We start from the raw sequence: 21426 nt of genomic DNA, 5'->3' as shown, positions 1-21426 counted from the left end.
ACACACAGAGTGTCACACACACAGTGTCACACACACAGTGTCACACACACACACAGTGTCACACACACAGTGTCACACACACACAGAGTGACACACACACAGAGTGTCACACACACAGTGTCACACACACAGTGTCACACACAGTGTCACACACAGAGTGTCACACACACAGTGTCACACACAGTGTCACACACAGTGTCACACACACACACAGTGTCACACACAGTGTCACACACAGAGTGTCACACACACAGTGTCACACACACAGTGTCACACACAGTGTCACACACACACACAGTGTCACACACACAGTGTCACACACAGAGTGTCACACACACACAGTGTCACACACACACAATGTCACACACACACGTCACACACACACACAGTGTCACACACACACACAGTGTCACACACACAGTGACACACACACACACAATGTCACACACACACAGTGTCACACACACACACACTGTCACACACACACACACTGTCACACACAGTGTCACACACACACACACACAATGTCACACACACACAGTGTCACACACACACACAATGTCACACACACGTCACACACACACACAGTGTCACACACACACACAGTGTCACACACAGTGACACACAAAGAGTGTCACACACACACAGTGTCACACACACACAGTGTCACACACACACACACACTGTCACACACAGTGTCACACACACACACACACAGTGTCACACACACACGTCACACACACACACACAGTGTCACACACATACACACACAGTGTCACACACACACACAATGTCACACACACACACAGTGTCACACACACACGTCACACACACACACACTGTCACACACACAATGTCACACACACACACAATGTCACACACACACGTCACACACACACACACAGTGTCACACACACAAAGAGTGTCACACACAGTGTCACACACACACAGTGTCACACACACAGTGTCACACACACAGAGTGACACACACACACAGTGTCACACTGTCACACACAGTGTCACACACACACACAGTGTCACACGGCCCTGAGCTCACACCCCGGGGCCACAGCGGCGTTTGGAGCTCCAGGGCCTGTCTGGAAGTAATATTCAGATTTGTTATATTAATCATTACTCATATTCATTTTTATTCATATGTATTTATGTGTTTATATACATATATATTTATATTCATATTCATATGTCAGTGTGTCTATAAATTAAAAATATATAGAATGATATATAATTTATAACTTACATCTATTTATAAATATATAAAAATTATATTATGTATAAAAATATAATATAAACCACATGAAAATATATAAACGATACAGTATAAAATATATATTGCAATATATATTAGATAATATAACATGCATGAAAACATAAAATATAAAGTATAGATAATATAGATAGTATATATGCTATATAATGTATATATAGCATATATATACTTATATATTACATATATTTATAACATATATAAATTTTGCAATATATTATTGTGGAATGTATTATCATTTCACTTATTGTTTAAATTATAATTAAATTAATATGATTAATGATATGATGAATTAGAAGTAATATTTAAAATTCACCCCTAGTCAGAGGCTTGGACATGTTTCAAGTTCCAAGGAATCCCCCCCTGCTCTTCTAAACCCGAACTCTCTGAGCGATTGTTGAACCCACTGATGATTTGTACTGGTGGCTGTTCCTTGTTTAATGATGTAAAACAAACCCCAAACCCCACAAAAGCCATTTTTCATCTCATTCTTTCTCAATCACTTTATTATTATTATTATTATTATTATTATTATTATTATTGTTATTATTATAGTTTTTGGAGTTGGATCTCTGCCCGCCTTGCTGTGAGCTCCCAGCCTGCCGGGCACCTCCAGGCTGTTGCTTTTACAGAGCAGGGTCATGTTTTTAATGAATTCTTCCCTTCTGCTCCCTCTGTGCCTTACCATTGGGGTTGTTTTTATTAACTGCAGTTTTGCACTGAATTAAGGGTTGTAGTCAGGGGTATTTTGTGATGAATTTCCTCTCCTGAGCTCCAGGCTTGCAGGTGTTGCAGCCTAAGTGAAGGTAAAAATACTGAAAGCATGAAGAGATGTATTGGCAGGAGAGCAGAGAATGTTGTACTGGGGGTGAGAGAAGGAGTCACTGTAAATATTTCTGCGTTTCTTTCCAGAGGAAACTGGAGCCAGTTTAAAACTCTAATGTCTACAGAAGAGTTGACAAATTCAGGCCTCCTTAAAATGAAAATAAAGCTAAAAGTCATTAGTCTGGGTATTGTTTTTGAGCCTTTCCACTGAGTTTGTCCTGTTTAAAGCTTCAGGACTTACGGTTTTGTTTCTTTTGTACAACTGGAGCACTTCCATGTGCGTCCTTTCTTGATCTTATGTGTGCATCAGGACACAGAAATCCCCATTATTCTGTGGCTTGTATTTGAAGAGCCACAGTAAAAAATGAATATTATGGTCTCTGATTTGGCTGCCAGTCCTTCTTACCTGGGGATGTCACATCCCAGTGTCACATGGTGCAGCGATCCATTTAAAATATTTTAATGTTTGGCTTTTGACTGGGTGGTTTTCTTCTCCCGTGTCAGTATTCCCAGGAGAAATCATGGATGAGGAGATGTCCTACAAAGAGTTCCTGGATCGCAACGACTCCTGGTCAGCAGAGGAGAGGGACCTGTGCTTCAAACCCATGGACATGGCTGGTAGGATGGCTCAGGGGCCTGGAGCATCCCTGATCTTAGCAGCTGGGGGGCCTCGTGGATTCCTGGCTGGAGTTCATTCTCATCCATTCTTGGCTCCATCCCTGGGGGGGCTTCTGCTCCCCTGCCTTTGACACCCCTGGGTTCCCCGGGCTCGGGGCCGGGCCCAGCCCTGCTCAGTGGCTTCATTTGGGATCTGGGTGGGGGTGTGCAGTGAACCCTCTGTGAGCCATGGCCAGCACTGAGCTGGGTGGGATGTGGGATGTGGGATGTGGATCTGCTGGAGGGCAGGAAGGCTCCACAGGGGGATCTGGACAGGCTGGATCCGTGGGCTGAGGCCAGCAGGGTGAGGGTCAGCCAGGCCAAGAGCCAGGTCCTGCCCTCAGCACTCTGTCACCTCATGGAGCGCTCCAGGCTGGGGCAGAGGGGCTGGAAACCTGGGAAAGGCCCTGGGGGTGCTGTGCCAGCGGCTGGACACGAGCCCAGCTGTGCCCAGGTGGGCAAGAGGCCGATGGCCCCTGGGCTGTGCCAGCCCCAGTGTGGGCAGAGCCCCAGGGCAGGGACTGTCCCCTGTGCTGGCCCTGCTGAGGGACCCCCTGGAATCCTGGGGGCAGCTTTGGGTCCCTCCTGACAGGAGAGACCTTGAGGGCTGGAGCGTGTCCAGGGCAGGGAACGGAGCTGGGAAGGGGCTGGAGCCCCAGGAGTGGCTGAGGGAGCTGGGAAAGGGGCTGAGCCTGGAGCAAAGGAGGCTCAGGGGGGACCTTGTGGCTCTGCACAAGTCCCTGACAGGAGGGGGCAGCCGGGGGGGTCGGGCTCTGCTCGCAGGGAACAGGGACAGGAGGAGAGGGAACGGCCTCAGGCTGGGCCAGGGGAGGCTCAGGTTGGATATTGGGAACATTCCTTCACTGAAAGAGTGGTTAAGTGTTGGAAGGGGCTGCCCAGGGGCAGGGGTGGAGTCCCCTCCCTGGAAGTGTCCAAAACCCAAGCAGACACAGCATTTTGTGATGTCTTTTGGGGGTATTTGGTCAAAAAATGGAGCTGATGATCTTGGAGGTCTTTTCCAACCCCAATAATTCTGGGATTCTACGCCAGGAGCAGTTTTGAGGGACTCCCACAGCTGAGCTGCTGTGAGAACTGTGGGTTTCAGTGCAAACCTCCCCATACCCATCCCTCTGGACTGCAGCGTCCCCAGGCTCCGGGCAGTGCCCATCCCTCTGTCACACCCTGCCCTGCAGTGCAGCTCAGGCTGTCCCCGCAGCCTCTGCAGCTGCTGATGCTCCTGAAAATGAGCTGGACCTTGTGAAACCCGACCCCACAAACTGATACACTTTCACCCAGCAGCTTCCCCTCAATTTGCTCACTTTTTTCCCCTCATTCTTTGAAATTAAATTGCTTGCTGGCTCCAGGAGCACCTGGGAAATGTGTGTCCTGCCCAGCTTACCCCAGGCAATCAACCTGGAAAGATACAGGATGGAATTTCTCTTTTTAATATATTTTTGAGTACTGTAGGCCTGCTTAGTGCATGATTTTCTTACTGTCTGAATCTCTGTAGGAGATTCTGTGAAGAACTGATACATTTTTACAAGGGTAGGGAATGATTCAGGGAAGAACTGGAAGAGCCACAGGTTTGTTGGGTTTTCCTCCTGTTGCCATGTGGGTGCAGGAATGGGACATTGATTTCATTATGCTCAAGAGCCAGATGTCAAATTCATTAATTAGGAACAATTTACATACCTGACTCATCACCCAATGTTCTTTTGGCCTGAATAATGTGAATTTTTTGGTTTATTTGCTGCATGAAACCACATTTCTTTAGGTTTCATGTCCTTGGAGTGTCCTGCACACCTGTACAGGCTCCACATAAAGTACAGGATCAAAGAGTTCCCTGTGTTGATATAAATGAGATTGCTTAGAGTTCCCATAATGGAGCAGAGGGATCAGAGGGCACAGAGCAGCTTTAAGGACTTGTCAAAAGGAGAAAAATGGGAACATCAGACTCAGAGGAGTCTGTGGGTTTATTCAATATTTAAATAATTTCCATCCACTCTTTGGAAAATGGGAGGATGATTTCCCTCCCAAGGAGAGGATTCTCTGGCCAGTGGTGTAAAGGATCTCCTGACCACCATCCCTGTAACAATCCTTGTTCCTTGGGGAGAAACAGGGGAAATTCCAGCCCTCCCACTTATCCCCTTTTCCCTCTGGAGCAGAGATGGGGTTTGCCCAGAGATCTGTTGCCCATTTTTTCCCTATCATCCAACTGCTGGGCAAGGAGGGAACATCAGCAGGATCTCTTTTAGTTTTAAACTTGTTTCAGTCATGATCTTTTTTTCTTTTTTCCCTTGGTTTTGGGGTTGATTTTTTAATTGGGAAGAAGGCAGTTGTTCAGGCCTGGCAATACTGTTCTAAACAGCTTGAAATCAAAGTATTCTGCTCGTTGCTCCGAGGCAAGATGTTGTCTTGGCATCTCAAATAACCTGACAGGTTTATGAAGGAATTCACTCAGCTCACCTGATCTTGACATCCCAGCACACATGGGAGCACCTCAGGCTGGGCTGTCAGCCCTGCAGGGAGCACATCTGGCATGAAAATGAGCCACAGCCCTCAATCAAATCCCTCTGAACTGGGTCTAACTGGAGGAAATCCGAGTGTCTGGAAATAGGGTGTTCCCCTGGAGAAGGGAAGGACACAGGGAGAGCTCAGAGCCCCTTGCAGGGCCCAAAGGGGCTCCAGGAGAGCTGCAGAGGGACTGGGGACAAGGCATGGAGGGACAGGACACAGGGAATGGCTTCCCAGTGCCAGAGGGCAGGGGTGGAAGGGACCTTAAAGCTCATCCCATTCCAGCCCTGCCGTGGGCAGGGACACCTTCTGCTATCCCAGATTGCTCCAAGCCCCATCCAGCCTGGCCTTGGACACTGCCAGGGATGGGACAGTCTGCTTGGGACACTGGGAAATGTTTTAGTTTCCCAGTAACTTGGTTAAAACACCAGTCCATCACCCCGGTTCATACTGGGATGCAGTTCCTGGCTGGGAGAGCTCAGAGGTCCCACACATTTCCCTGCTCTGGGCTGAGCTGGGCCCTTGTCCTGACTCAGGTTCCCGGGATGTGTCCATCAGGGCAGAAGCAGCTGATTCCTCCTGGAGGGGAGGGCACAGTTCCTCCAGGATCAGCCGTGATGCCCTTTCCCCAGGAATCAGCCTGAGCAGCTGAGTGTTACTTTGGGTGTAAATTCTCATTGGGAAGGTGTTTGCTCCTGGTAAATGATCCCAAAAGCAGCTTTTCCTCGGAAGTGCAGCGTTGGGATCTGGTGCATCTTCATCCTCTTGTTTCAATAACGTTCTCGTCCCCTGTGTGCTGACACTGCCTGGTTGTGTCCCTGCCAGACCCCTTCAGCATCCACAGAGGGGAGAACCTGCCGGATTTGTCCTTCCCTACGGACATGAAGAACGTGCCACTGTTCCCGGGCCACGCCGATGCTTCCAGGGACATCCTTGGTGAGCTCCTGCTGGACACCCCTCTCCAGCTGCCAGCTGGGGAGTTTCCTCTCTTGCCTTTCATGTACTGAAAATTGAGGTTGTACATTCACAAGGCTTTTTTCCTGCTCTTGTTGTCGTGGCTAAAACCCGGATACTCAGGAACTGTTTCCACAAAGTGCTCTTGAGGATTTGAACTCTTGGATTATTGTATTAATATTGGATTATTCAGGGATTACCAGCAGGAATTCATGGGAGCAGAAACAGAAAGCCAAAGGAAATGATTTGCCTGTGTTTACTCTCTTACACCTTGTCAGAAAGTTCTGTAAAATACAGAATCAATGCTTTATGAGGCAGAGCTAACATTTGATGCAGATTTATCTGAGCTGCTGCTGAGCAGAACAGTCCAAGTGTGGTAGGACTTGAAATTTAGGAGAGGAGTCATTAGGGCTGGTGATTAACAAAAGGTTTTTTATTTCCTTAGCTCCCCATGGATCCATGATGGGACCTGAACAGCCTTTCCTGGGGTCCCTGTATTCCCCTGCAGAGGCTCTGGACCCATCAGCCTTCATTGGCCTGGAGTCAGGCACAGAATTCCTGCCAGGAAAAGCAGGTGAGAAGCAAATGTTTTCTCTTACTGGCCGGGTTTGGAGGGTTTGCAGCTGGAAAATCCCAGTTTATGAGTCCTAAAGAATCTTGGTGGGGAGTTGATACATAAAATGAGTCAAGATTAGAAAGTTTCCTGTTGGCATTGACAGCTCTTGGTTCAGGGGGAATGTTCTGGTGTGAGGCCCTGGCACAGGGTGCCCAGAGCAGCTGGGGCTGCCCCTGGATCCCTGGCAGTGCCCAAGGCGGGACAGGGGCTGGGAGCAGCCTGGGGTAGCAGAAGATGTCCCTGCCCATGAGATGAGCTTTAAGGTCCCTTCCAACCCAGACAAGTCTGGAATTACATCAGGAGATCACAGGATGGTTGAGGTTGGAAGGGAACTTTCCCAACCCCCCTGCTCAGGCAGGGCCACCCAGAGCCACTTGCCGCAGGAGAACTGAGGAAAGAAACTCCACTTTTGGGTCCTGGGGTCAGTGCAGGGTATAACTCTTGTCTGAGGGGAGCTTTCACTCCCAGTAATTGTGGAAGACCAGGATGTTCTGGGGCCTCTTAGAGGGAACTGAAAAGTTCCCTGGGATGAACTCCCAAACCAGCAGAGTCAGGACCTTCCAGTGGGGAAGTAAAAGCCCTGTGGGGTCAGGCTGGACTCAGTGTGTTTGTTTCCCACAGCACCTGAAGAATACTGGATGGGAGCTCAGCAGGACATGAAGGGACCAGATACCTCCTTCTTTGTTGAGCCACCAGGTAAAAACAGTTTTGGGTTGATCTGCAGGAAGTGTTGGTAGAGAGCTCCTGAGCAGCAGAACCAGCTCCTCTCCTCGTCTGCCTCCTCAAGGGACACGAGGCTGTGACAGAGCCACTGGGACCTGAGCAAGGACAGCACTGTTTCTGCTGCTCACACCAGTTCAGAATGGAAATCTTTGAGGGGTGGGAATGGCTTCAAACTGAAAAAGAGTTGGGCTAGATGGGATATTGGGAAGGAATTCCTCCCTGTAGCACAGGGTGCCCAGAGCAGCTGTGGCTGCCCCTGGATCCCTGGCAGTGCCCAAGGCCAGGCTGGACATTGGGGCTTGGAGCAGCCTGGGACAGTGGGAGGTGTCCCTGCCCATGGCAGGGGTGGCACTGGGTGATCCTTAAGGTCCCTCCCACCCAAACCTTTCTGGGATTTTACAATTATCTTTAGATTCTCGTCACAGTTAAATCTTTGGAGCTCCACTGGGACGTTATCCCATTGGGAATTTGTGTGTATTATAAAACATGGGATCTTTATTTCTATGAAGAAGCTGAGAACAGTTTAACCCTGCTCCAGGGTAGAAAATGTTTCTGGAGCTGGGGGTGGGACTGGGAGGGTTTGTAACACAACAACACTCCCCAACTTTGCCACTTCTCCCGGGATTCAGGAGTTTTCCTGGGTGCTGCACACATGACTTTCCTGAGAGTGGGCAATAAAAGCCGATTCTCTCTGAGCTGCTGGGGAAGCTAAGGGGGAGTTCCCTCCCCAGGGTGGCTGAGGTGATGCCTTAAGAGGCCTCCTAGACACAGAGACTGGACAGGAGTAAAAGAATAAAATAGGTATTTATTTGAAAGGCCTTCAAAGGTACCCCCTGGGAGCCACAGACTACTGCCAGAAATGGACCCCAAGATGGACAGCAGGTCATGAGTCCTTCACACCTTTATAGGTTTGGTTCATTTGCATAGCAGGGTTACTTTTCCAATTAAAGCCTCAGTTGAATTATGTCATTTCCCCTCCCATGGCCCCCCTTAGAGGCTCTTTGGGTTTATACTTTTTGGGCCTAGGGTGGTCTGGGTGACCTTGGAGAGCAGGCCCGGAGAGGCTTTGTTATGTCTGCCCAGCAGAAGTGAGCAGAAATTAGCAAGCGACAAGAAACCCCAGAGTCACACTCTAAGCACTACAGAACCAGGCAAATAGAAAAGTTAAAACCCAGGCATCAGAGGCACCACCTCGGGAGTGTCCCCCACATGCCAGCAGCTCCAGGGAGCAGCCGTGTGCCCAGGCCTTTCCAGGCGCTCATTCCAGCCCTCTGTGTTCCAGTGCCCCCCGCAGCCGCAGAAGCCATAAGGACGAGCCTGCCCGAGAGCCCGACGGCAGCAGCGCCTGCCAACGCTCCTGCTGCAGCCACAGCGTCGCCAGCAGAGGCTGCAGCCACCGATGGACCAAAGGGGGCAGCGCCAGGTAAATCCCTGCGGCCTGAAGGGTGGTGGGGAAACACGGAATTGCCTCTCCTGAGGGAAGCACAGCAAGGTGTCAGCAGATCCTGCTGTGCCTGCAGGTGTGGGGCGCCTGAGGGAGAAGCAGCAAATCTGCTCGGGTGTGTCCCAGTCCAGGAGCTGATTCCATGAATCTTCGCTGTCTCCACGTTTTAGCTCCAGGAAAATCCTGAGGACGTGGTTACAGCATAGAGCCAGGGAAGGGTTTAGGCTGGAAAAGCCCTCTGAGATCACTGAGTCCGGCCCTTCCCCAGCAGTGCCAAGGCCACCCCTGACCCACGGCCCCAAGTGTCAGATCTATACACAAGTACCTTTAAACCTGTCATTTTGAAAGACTCTATTTAAAAAAAAAACATTTTTAACATATTTATACCCAGACTCCTAGTGCCAGTCATTGTCCAGTTTCCTCAGGCTTTATCCCACTCATTTCCATAATTCTCCAAGGACCATCCATACTGCTTTTAATATCTATTTATGTACAGTCTTATTCATGTGTAAAATCACAATCTTTAGGTTTTCTTTTGGAGAAGACCATGAAATCATCACTTAAAAAACCCACAACAAAGTCAAACCCAAATGAGGACTGGTGCATGATGGATCCTTTTGGTTTAGGTTCACTAAAATATTTATCTAAATGGATCCTTAAGTACCATTTTAAAAGGGACCTTTGCCATTTTCCTATTTCTTTCTGACTTCAGTTTAAGTCCCTAATTTAGATTTAATACATTTTCCATTGGTTGGGGAGGATATTTTTAGATGTGACTCAAAAAATCAGTAGAAATGTTATTTTTTGGTCATCAGCAATAGATGGGAGATGTTCAGGGCACTGAGCTGCAGGACACACAGGGTGGGCAGAGCTTGGGGCTGTCGAGATGAGGAGCTGCAGAAGAGAAATCCAGTGCTCCTGGCACTGATAATTTGGAAAAGCTTGCCTCTGGACAGCCGAAACATTAAACAAAACCTGACTGAATAAAACCTCCTTGAAGGGGATTTTAGGCAAATAGGAGCTTAAAAGCAGAGGTTTGATTGTGCTGTGAAGTGACAAATGTTGGTTTGGAACTACCAGCTCAGTGTTAGGAGATAACGTGTGAAAAATGAACGAGGCCAGTTTGAAGGAATAGAGGGAATTTGGGATTTGTGGGAGGATTTTTGTGTCAGGAGTGCCAGAGCTCCAGCTCGAGCACCAAAGGCCCCCCACCAGCACAAACCATGTTTACAGTGAAGTGTGTGGCTTTGGAGTGTGTCAGGACTTTCCCTGCTCATGGAAAACCTGCTGGGCTCGCTTGCACAGGTGATTCTGCATTTTCTGTGTCCTGCAGTAGAGGGAAAAACAGATTTCCCAGGGAAGCTGAGGCTGCCCCATCCCTGGAAGTGTCCCAGGCCAGGTTGGAGCAACCTGGGATAGTGGGAGGTGTCCCTGCCCCTGACAAGGGAGTGCAGCTGGAACTGGGACATCTTTAAGGTCCCTTCCAACCCAAACCATGCTGGGACTCCGTGAAAGCCGCTCGCTGTGATTCCTGTCTGGGTTCTGCTGGAATGTGCTCCTGGCAGCAGATCCAGCAGCTCTGGCCCTTTGCCAGCTGTGTGGCATCAGGGAGGTTTTGGACAGAAACAATCCATGCTTGGCTGCTGTGGGCTGGGAGCAGATGGGAGCCCTGCTGCAGTGAGGGATGCAGACAGGGCACATGGGGCTGCAGGAGGAAAAGCTCTTGGATGCATCCAGGAGTGACCCAAGGGCTGGAACAACGGGAGTGCACTGCTGGCAGCGGGGAGGAAGTGGTGCTGAGAGACAAGAGGAGACACAGGGAGTGAACCCTGTGTCCTCCCCAGCCAGAAAGCAGCAGCTCAGGTGTTTCTGTTGCGTTTTCCCCTGATTTGTGTGCCTGTGTTCCCGGGCAGGTGCAGCCTCTGTTCCCGCTCCCGACGCCGCGTCCCTTCCCACAGAAAAGGCCGGGGCTGTCCACGCCGGAGACACCAAACCTCCCCAAGCTCCAGAGGCTGGAGTTGCTCCTTCAGCAGCAGCCAACCCTTTCCAGGCCACGGATGTGGGGTTTTCTCCTGCACCTGAAGCCAGCCCTCCCAAAGGTGTCAATGACGTGTCTGCCCCGGGGACAGAGCTTGGCTTTGCCCCGGCAGCAGATGCTGGATCCCACCACGGGGTGGATTTGGGGTTTGCTCCAGCAGCAGATATGGAATCCCACCATGCCATGGACTTGGGGTTTGCTCCAGCAGCAGATATGGAATCCCACCAGACCATGGATTTGGGGTTTGCTCCAGCAGCAGATATGGAATCCCACCAGACCATGGATTTGGGGTTTGCTCCAGCAGCAGGTGTGGAATCCAACCATGCCATGGGTTTGGGGTTTGCCCCAGCAGCAGATATGGAATCCAACCATGCCATGGGTTTGGGGTTTGCCCCAGCAGCAGATATGGAATCCCACCATGCCATGGATTTGGGGTTTGCCCCAGCAGCAGATGCAGAACCTCACCACACCTTGGATTTGGGATTTGCTCCAGCAGTGGATGACAAAGCTCAGCACGTTATGGGCTCTGAGTTTGGCCCAGCAGCAGATGCAGAGTTTGCCCCAGCACCAGAAGTCAACCATCACCATGCTCTGGATTCTGAGTTTGCTCCTGTGGCTCCAGCCAAGCCTCTCCCTGCTGTGGATCCCGGGAATGTGTCAGTGGAAGCTCAGCCTGTCCCTGCAGCTGCCCCCAGGATTGCTGTGTCTGAGGAACTGCTGACATCCGAGGCTGCCCTTCAGCAAGACAAGTCCCCTGCAGGTGAGTGTGCCCAAATCCCAGAATCCCACTCACGGATAATTCAGGTTGGAAAAGGCCTCTGAGGTCAGGGAGCCCAGCGTTGATTGGCTTTGGGTGAAGCACCTTGAGGAGAGCTCAGCTCTGCTCTCAGGACACACAGGAAATGCTTCACGGGGATTCTTCATTTACAGAACATAAAACTGGAGTTTTTTCATGATTTTTAAATTTTCGTTGGGCATTCTTAGCAGTGCTGAGTGGTTTAAGGACAGCCATGGAGATGTGTTGGCTCATCCCTGCTGGTGCTCGGCTTTGTGTCACCACCACCCTCAGCTCTCACTGGAACCTCCCAAATCCTGTAGGACACGGAGTTTGCCAACAGAGGTTCTTGAAAACAATTTCTGAAGAGACTGAAAGGCTTAGTTGATGATTTTGGGACCTTTCCTTGGGGTGGCTGTAGGTGTTGGAGTGCTGGGAAGGGCGTTTGGTTTTCCATGTGGAGGTTTGCTGTGCCGTGTGGATTTCTCCAGGGACTCCATCCCTCCGGAGAGAAAACTACTCTCCAAAATTATATCCATTTTATATTTCTATTACTAAAATGCAGCAAATAGTCCCGGGCAGAGGCAGGATGGGTTGGCTGTGGATGGGGTTGGAGTGAGATTTTTTTTCTTCTAATACTCTTTAGGTTAATGATGGGGATAAATTTCAAGAGAGAAGTTTTAACCAAAAAAAACCCCACTAGAATGTAGTGACTGAGAGGCCCAGGTGGGTGAATGAAGGAGGAAGTGCAAGACAATATAGGAAGGTAGAAAGATCCTAAAAATCAGGTTTTGAAAATGAGGAAACCCTTTAGTTCCGTGCGGAAGATAAAAACTGGTAAGGGAGCGATTTTTATCTTATTTCATCTGATCTAAATTTAAACCCAGGAATTTTTACTCTTTACATTGCATTTGCAGAAGCAACAGCAAAGGTGGAAGCAGAATCCAAAGTCCCAGAAGTTTGTGTGGATCACTCAGAGAAGATGAAGGACAGGAAACCTCCCCCCAGCCCCCCGGACGAGCACCTTCCTGGGAAAACCAACCACCACCTGGAGCCAGCAGGTGGGAGATGCAGCCCTGAGCAGAGCTGGGCTCCTCCTGCCCCACACAGGCACTGCCCTGCTGCCCTCAGCAGAGGAGAGGCACCAAATTGGAATCCCAAGCAGGTTTTTAGTGTGTGCTGACACGGGGCTGTCATTCACAGAACTTGTCCTTTTCTTCCTCATGCACAGTTGTTGTACCAATGTCTGTCATCATTTTCCTTTCTATTTAAAATTTAAATAAAATTAATTACAGAGAGAGCTGCTCTCCCATGTAATTATGCCTTACAAATTAAAACTGGGTATAATTATGCAGAGTGAGGAATGTTTTGGTGTCTGTGTGAATGTATTGTAAGGTATAGATGAATACAAGATGATCAGCATTAGCCAGTGACTCCAGGCTGATAATGGAGTTCATTCTGGGTTTGAATTCCCAGTGGGAAGCTGGGATAGTCTGAATTGGGTTGATTACAAAGAGGGAAAAAACCCAAACAAACCCTCACCCTGTGCTTAAGCCCTGAAACAGCCCCTGCTTCGTGTTCTACCCCACCTTGGCATGTGCAAAACATAACAGTGCTGCTGAAATGGGATTGTGAGGAGATGACACAGCCATGTCTCATAAACTGCATTCCTGTTAAACACAAAATTAACCCCTTCCGAAGGGCTGGGGTTTGCCTGCAGCCTGCCTGTACTCCTGAGACCTGAAGCTTTCTGTTCCTGTCTTTCATGTTCCAGCTGAAGCAAAAGGAGCACTAGAAAATAAAGACCTTCCAGAAAAATCTGCTCCTGCTGAGGATGGGGAGACACAAAAGGAGGAAGCTGAGCACAACCACGTCCCACATGCGGAACCTCAGGAAGGGAAGACCGCACAGGAGCCCACAGGTAGGACATAAATCATTATACAAAACTCCATTTCCTCGTGGAAATCTCCTCTGGGAACTCTTGACCTTCTGCTCCTGGCTGTGGGGCCACCTGGGCAAGCAGAAATGTCTTTGTGTGGCTCTCAGAGTTCCTGGTGCTGGGCTCAGCCTTCCCCTGGATCCCTGCCCTCTCCAAGGCTCCTTTCTCTCCATATTCAAACTAGAAGCCCAAATCCGTGTGCTCTGAGTGCTTTATCCCTGGGACTGGCTCACAGCTGTGCTGGAGGATTGCAGAGCTCCTCCTCTCTCTGCCATCAGCACTGCCTTTTATTTTGGTATTAAAAAGGACCGTTAATTCTTACGAGGATATTCCCAGTGAGGCTCTCCTTCCCAATCGAGCTGTGTAATTGCCAAAGGAAGATGTGATTTCCTCCTGCTCCACTGACCCAGCCTCCAGAGGAGCTGGTGCTGCTCACACTTGGTGTGGAGGAGGATTTGTGGGCCAGGGCTAAGTGACAAATGGCTGCTCCTCTCCTCAAACTCAGCTGAGGGATCCCCAGGGACACAGCAGGTGACCTTGGGACAGAGGTTCTGCCTCCCACTGCTTCCACCCTGGGTGCTGGGGAAACTTGGCTCTCCTGCCCCCATCTCTCTTCCCATCTTCCCACTAAACTTCTGTTTTCCCACTCTGGAAGGATGCCAGCTAGAGATATAAAAAGGCTCTCTCTGATCTTGTCTTGCTGAGACAAAATGGATCCTTAATGCATTTTTAAAAAGCAATGGCATGTCCTTACAAGAACTGGTGCTTTTTGGTGGGGTAAGAGCCTGTGTCAGACTTGTGTTTCTGTAGCACTGATGTGTGCATTTGGGGTAGATTATACAGGTGTTGGGGTAAATACCTACCCCAGCCCTCCTGGGGTGTCTCTGGTGTGGTGCCAGTGCTGGGAAATGCTGCGCATCTAACCATGGCCTGTTTGAGAGGGCTGCCATCACATAGAGATACATTTATTATTTCTTTTATCAAGCAAATAGTGGCCTTGATGTTTGAGCAGGCTTCCTGTATTCCAGGTCTTCCCACTGCACAAGTCAGGCAAGCTCCCAAATCCAGGGACCGCGGGTTTGGCAGAGCAAAACCTGCCCCAGTGCCTCTCACAGATGTGCCAGAGGAGCATCCTGTAGGTCTCCCGCAGCAGAAGAGTCCTGAGCCCAAAGCAGATCCCTGTTCCACAGTGGAGCTTGGCTGTGGTGCTGGAACATCCCCTCGCTTTAGGGTTCCACACAGAAAGGCCACCAGTGTCCCCACGGAGCCTGTGGAGAGCTGCAGAGATCCCTCCCAGGAGAACTGGGATTTGGAAGGTGCCATTGTGAAGAAAAAGAAAAAGAAACCAAAACAGAGGAGAAACCAGCTGCCGAGAGGGATGGAGTTCTGGGATGAGAAGGGAACAGCCTCCAGAGCTGCCAGGAGCGCTCCCTTTGGGCTGGAGTGGCAGAGCCCCGATGTGTGCCCCGCAACGCCCGCAGCTCGCGGGGAGCTGGCCCCAGGAGGCAGAGCTCTGGATGTGCCAAAGGATGCTAAAATAACAACTGGGACTCATATCCTGGATGAGCAAAATGCCTTCCCCGTGCCAGCCCCAGGACAGCAGGCCCCAAAATCCGGTGTGTTGGATGCCAAACGCAGGGAGGAAGTGAAGGCAGAGGGAATGAGAGATGGCAGCTGGATGCTGGAATCTAAAGGCAAAACCAAAGAGGTTCCCTCGCAGCAGGTGGGGGAATCTGCTACAGCAAAGGGACCCACCAAGCCCACAGAGAGAGATTTTCCCAATAAAAATGAGAAGAGGGAGGATAAGGAGTCAAAAGGTGCTGACCTGACGGTCAATCTGAGCAAAACAGAAACTCCCTTAGAGACCAAACCTTTGGAATTGCCCCTTTCCCATAAAAATAAGGAGCCTAAAACCCCATCTCCAGGATGGGAAGCAGCCAGTGACTCTGTCCATCAGCCTTCCCTGGAAGCAGCAGCCAAGAAAAACTGGGAAGAAAGCAAAGGGCTTGAAAAGGAATCCCCCAAACAGCCTCAACTGGAGGCTGCAGCCATGGAGGACAAGCTCCCTGTGGAGCCAAAGGTAGCTGGAGAAACTAAAACAGGGTCAGAGGGAGGACTGAAGACCCCAACAGATGCTCCTGGAGCTCCTGTTGCAGCCTTAGTTCCACCAAAAGCTGGGGAGGTTCCAGCTGTGCAGGACAGAAGGGCCGAGGGTGTTCCCGATGCTCCCAAGCATCCCACCCCTGGCGAGGCAGGGGGCAGGGGGATGGCAGCAGATTCCCCAGATCCAAACAAAGGGAAAGGATTCACTGCTTCAGAGCAGCAGGCTGGAAAAGATCCCAGCTTTACACCCGGGATGGACAGGCCTAAAAAAAAGCGCAGTGAAGGGAAAGGCAAAAGAATTAAAAGCTTCTCGGAGCAGATGATGCTCTCAGAGGATGGAGGCAAATTCACTGATGGAGGGAGGACGGATGAGGCTGGAAAAGAGGCAGCTTATCTCGAAAATGGCCAGGGTGTTGCTGCCAGAGGACACCCATCAGCCAGCACTGCACAGGCCTGGCCTGCAGACAAGCCCAAAAAAAGAGGCAGCGATGGAAGGAGCAAAAAAGGGGAAAGAAGCTTTTTCCAGCAGCCTTTCCTTGAGAATAAGATGGATGCAGGGAGTTTTCCTGAGGTAGTTGATAAGGTGAAGGAGGGAAGTGGTAAGGGCAGAGAGGAGGGCTGTGGCCCTGCTGGGGGCTTGCAGGAAAACACAGCTAAAGCGCAAAGGCCAATTGAGCTGGGAATGGAGAAACCGAAAGAAAATATTGGGAAAGGTGAAATAGCTGATTTGGGAGCTTTAGACCAAGCTTTGCTGCTGGAGAAGAGCAGAGAGGAAGCCAAAAATCCTGCTCTGGCTGCCACCATCGGACCAACAAAACAGGGGGATTTGGCTGGGAAGGGCAGAGAGGCCGGAGGTGCTGCCGGCGAATCTGCCGGGCTCAGCTCGGATGTGACAGCGCTGGCAGAGAAACCCAGGAAGAGGAGCAGTGATGGGAGAAGGAAACAGCCTGAGAAAAGTCCCTCCGGGCAGGCAGCTGTCCTGGGTGCTGGGCGGGAAAGCAGCCAGGAGCAGGTGGCTGGAAGCAGGAAGGAAATGAGCTTGGATGAGGAGAAGGGGTCTGGTTTGCAGAGAGAGAGTCTGGCAGAGGAGCTGGGGAAGCCCGAAATCCAGAGTGGCACTGGAAGCTTCTCTGAGCAGCCAAATCTTTCAGGCCATAAAACAGAGACTTCCGAGCCAGAAATAGGCAGTGCTAAAGAAACTTGGCCCATGAGTAAAGGGAAGGAAGCAGATAAATGCCAACCTCCCCCAGAGCACAGGGCAGGGATGCACAGTCCCACCAGGGAACTGGGGGTGGACAAGCCCAAGAGTAAAAGCAGAGATGGGAAGGGCAAAAAGGCTGAGCACAATCCTGAGCTGGGGCCAGGTGACATCCCTGCAGTGGGACAAGTCCAACAAACTCAGTCTGAGAAGGGCAAAGAGAATTGCAGGACTCCAGCAGCACTGCTGGGTCACCTGCCTGATCCTGCCAAGGCACAGGCTCCTGCTGTGCCTCTGGAGCCAGGGAAATCACACATGGGTGGTGAAGAGAAGCACAAAAAGGGAGAGCCTGACCCACAGCAGCTTTTTCTGCTGGAGCATAAAGCAGGAGCAGGGGTGTTCCCTCCTCCTGGCCTGGAGATCGGGGACAAACCTGAGGCAGGAGGTGCCAGTCCTTGCAGCAGGAATAAAAGTCCTATTCCAGAGCATCCAGCAGTGTCAGATCCCAGCCTGGCCCCAGTCACTGAGAGATCTAAAAAGAGGGGTTATGATGGAAGCAGTAAAAAGGCTAAAAATGCCTCCAGGCATTCTGTTCCTCTAGAGGCGAAACCAGACAGGAGTGAAGCACAGCCTCCTGTGGGATCTGGGCTGGAATGTGGGCTGGAAGACACAGATTTTGTAGATGAAAACAGAAATATTAAAAACTTTCCCATTGGCCCTCAAAGGTTTTGGAATAATAAAGGAAATGACTTCAAATGCATGGCTCAGACCACAGCAGGTGGCCCTGGTGACGTGGGTGATGCTCCCTGCAGCCTCCCAAAGCAGAGGGATGGTGGTGCAGGGACTGGGGGCCTTCCACCACCTCCTCCTCCTCCTCCTCCTCCTCCTCCTCCTCCTCTGGAAGCAGTGGCAGAGAAAAGCAGCAAAGAGCCTAGACCTGGTGCTAAGGAGATGCAGACCCAGAAATCTCGTGAGCAGCCCATCAATCTGGGACACAAAGAACCTGGCAAAGAGGTCTCACAGAAAGATGGGAAAAGCAGAGAGGCTGCTTCCCAGGATGGTCAGTCCAAGGACAAAAGTCACCTTTCCCCCGTGGCAGAGGTGGATGATAAAGAAACAAAACCCACCGATAAAAAGCACAACACGGCCAAGGCTCCCCCAGAGCTTCCTCACGAGGTGCCAGATCCAAAACACAGAGCAGCCTCTGGAGCTGCTGAAGGGACGGGGGGACCAGAGGCCACCGTGTCCTGTGCACAGAAGGGCACAGGGGGCATTTCCCCAGCCCCTGCAGCCGTGTGCCAGGCTGTGCCAGGAGCTGGCATGGACAGGAAAGCTGGAGAGGCTGAGCCGGGCGGCGGCACGAGGAGCAAGCAGAGCTCACCCCAAGAGGGGGGCACTGAGCCTGAGGCTGCTGGGTCACATGGCACAGCTGCCCAAACTACCCAAAAATGGCCCAAAGAGAACAAAAAAGATCCCTCTCAGCCTGCAGAGGAGGGCCCTGCTTGTGCTGGCGAGGCTCTCCTGAAGGATGCTCCTCATGGTGGGGAGGCTCTGCTGAGGGACGCTCCGGTGTCAAAGTCTGAGGCAGATAAACCTCAAGGCACAGCCAAAGAAAAGGATTCTCAAGCCAAAACCAAAGAAAAGGATTCTCAAGACACAAATAAAGAAAGAGAAACTCAAGAAACAACTAAAGAAAAGGGAACTCAAGAAATAACTAAAGAAAAGGAATCTCAAGACACAGCCAAAGAAAAGGAATCCCAAGACACGAGTAAAGAAGAGGAATCTCAGGACACAGCTAAAGAAAAGGAGTCTCAAGAAATAACTAAAGAAAAGGAATCCCAAGCCCCAAGTAAAGAAACAGAAGAGGAATGTGAGCAAAAAGCTGTGAAAGAGGCAAAGAAAGACAGAGTGAAGGCAGCAGAGCAGCTCAAGGGCTACATGAGACCCACCAAGGCCCGAGGGGTGCCAGCCCTGGCGGCCAGGCCTGCCCCGGCCAGAGCCGTCCCCCGGCAGCCCGAGAGCGGCCGCAGCGGCGCGGCCCCGGCCGGACCGAGGTGTGTGAGTGTGCCCAGGGAGCCCGGCAGCAATCCCGGGCTGCTGAGTGTCCCTGCCTTGGCATGAGCCCGAGTGGTCATCCCAGCGTGGCATGAGGGGTGTGTGCTGCTCGGACGGGGCTGCTGGTGCTGCTTGCCTGGCTCACGGTGCTAATTGCCAAAGTTCAGAGCGCTGGCAGCTCGCTCCGAGTTCCAGAGCTCTGCACTGGGTTTGAACCCATCCAGATTGAGTTGTACAAATATTGTGGGGTATTGGAGTGACTTTTGGGTGTGAAGCTGCGTTGGCTTCTTGTCACCTGAGCCTTGCCCTGTGCTGTGACAGTGGTCCCCGTGACCCTGCTCAGGGATGGAGGATTCCAGCGGCAGGGAATGTTCTGGGGCACTGTTGTTTGCAGGGTTTGGGTTCATCCCACCTCACACCAACTGCATCCCCTTTTCCTCCTGCAGTTGGTTTGGCTTAAGCCTCCTGGAGCCACTTCCTCCACAAAATGTGTTTCCTTCTGGAATCAAAACCTTTTCCAAAGCAGCTCTAACAAAACAATGGTGGGACTGATGTAAATGTTGAGACGTTATTCCTCTGTGGAGACTTTGGATGGGCTGGTCAGCATCCAGGGCTGGGCCACCCTGGCTGTCCTCCAGGGAACAAGGTCCCTGTGCTCATAGGAAATGAGCTGGAATTCATCCCATAGAACTGAATCAAGTTCTTAGAAATTTTGAAATATGCCTAGAGATGAAATTACAAATATTCTTGTACTTGTGCTCATTCTAAAGCTCCCTCAGAAAGAGCTGACATCTCTGTGAACCCCACTCTGCCGAGATGGGCCAGGAAGTTTATCCCTGCCCTCAGGTGCTCTCCATTTTTGCCTTGTCATCAGGCATGAAAGTTTGTTCCTGTTCTGCGGAGTTTCTTGCTGCCAGTTTGCATGATGCAGCCACTAACTCACCAGACCCCGAGCTCCAGAGTGCCTTAACATGCTGCTCAGGTTTTTGAGAGGTTTTGTAATTTTAATGAGTGTTGCATAACCTGAAGTAGTTCTATTTTAGTGGAAGTGGTGTTCTCTGCATGAACTTGTGCCTGCAGAAGTGATGCTCTTTGGTGCATGATGCAACAGAACAAAGGGAAAGCTGAAGGCAGCATCTTTTACAAATCCAACATTTCTTCAAAGCCTTTCCATTGTCTGCCAGGAGTTTTTGAAAGAAAAGCTCCTCCTGAATATCTTGCACAGGTAACCGTGCACGGATTGGAGGAGTCCTGGCTCAGAGTAGCACTGCAGCCTGTGAGTAAGTTGGCACATACTTCACACCTGGAAGTTGTCCTGACCTGAGTTTTCTCAGGGCTTTGATAACATTCCATTGCTTCCACCCTTTCAACACTGTGGTAGATTCAACAGTTGGTTTGTTGGGGTTTTTAAGAGGAGCTCAGCAGGACCAGCTCTGATCCCCCCAAGCGTGCTGTTCACTGCCCAGGCTCCCCAGGGAATGGGCACAGCTCCAACCCTGCCAGAGCTCCAGGAGCATTTGGACAGTGCTCTCAGGCACAGGGTGGGGTTGTTGGGGTGTCTGTGCAGGGCCAGGGCTTGGATCCTTGTGGGTCCCTCCCAGCTCAGGAGCTTCCATGGTTCCATGACTGAACTTGTTTTGGAACTCTTGGTGCCGTGTTCCCACAGCAGTTTGAGGTGCTTTGCCATCCCAGAATCCCAGGATCATTAAGGTTGGAGTCATGTGCCCAATCTCCACCTTGTCCCCAGAGCACTGAGTGCCTGGCCAGGCCTTCCTGGGACACCTCCAGGGCTGGGGACTCCAAACCTCCCTGGGCAGCCCCTTCCCAGACATCCAGATCCGTGACCAAGGCTTTTATATCCCTTTCCATCCGTGCCTGGCCCTTCATGGAACAGCTGTTCCACGAGCTGCAAACACCCACAAAGCCTGGCTGAATCCCTCAGTTGGCACAAGTGGTGTGGAAGTGCCTGGGGCAGATCAGAGGCCGGAGCAGGGAATTCGCGCATCAGTCGCACCCAGCTGAGCCCAGGAATCGGTGAAGGGAAAGGTGCTGAGATCCCTGGCTGTGGTGAATGTGCTTGTTTACTGACAGGGAATGAGGGAATTGTTCAGCTTGGAGAAGTCCAGCCATTAACCCCAGCACTGCCAAGGCACCACTGAACCACGTTCCCCAGTGCCACATCCACACAATCTTCGACCATTTCCAGGGCTGCTGATTGCAGCACGTCCCTGGGCAGAGCTGCAGGGATCCAGGAGATCACTGTAGAAGTCCAGACGTCACATGGACTGTGTGTCCCCTCC

General features: G+C 51.0%; 1 protein-coding gene across 12 annotated transcripts in view; it reads left to right on the top strand.

Moving 5' to 3' along the window:
- Nucleotides 1-21426, top strand: part of MAP4 (microtubule associated protein 4) — a 148235-nt gene that overhangs the window by 82123 nt on the left and 44686 nt on the right. For 7 of the 12 annotated variants that reach the window (XM_039549103.1, XM_039549099.1, XM_039549104.1 and 4 more), the window contains exons 5-12: nt 2615-2728; nt 6107-6217; nt 6681-6809; nt 7473-7547; nt 8857-8997; nt 10932-11816; nt 12749-12892; nt 13606-13752. In XM_039549103.1, coding sequence (XP_039405037.1) covers nt 2615-2728; nt 6107-6217; nt 6681-6809; nt 7473-7547; nt 8857-8997; nt 10932-11816; nt 12749-12892; nt 13606-13752 — 1746 coding nt within the window. Of the gene's footprint in view, nt 1-2614; nt 2729-6106; nt 6218-6680; nt 6810-7472; nt 7548-8856; nt 8998-10931; nt 11817-12748; nt 12893-13605; nt 13753-14798; nt 19126-21426 lie in introns of all 12 variants that reach the window. The other 5 variants (XM_039549095.1, XM_039549094.1, XM_039549092.1 and 2 more) reach the window with 1 other exon arrangement.

Source organism: Corvus cornix, chromosome 2 (assembly GCF_000738735.6).
Source record: "Corvus cornix cornix isolate S_Up_H32 chromosome 2, ASM73873v5, whole genome shotgun sequence".
Classification (NCBI taxonomy): Eukaryota; Metazoa; Chordata; class Aves; order Passeriformes; family Corvidae; genus Corvus; species Corvus cornix.
Note: the sequence above shows the minus strand (reverse complement) of the source record. Positions and strands in the feature narration are given on the sequence as shown.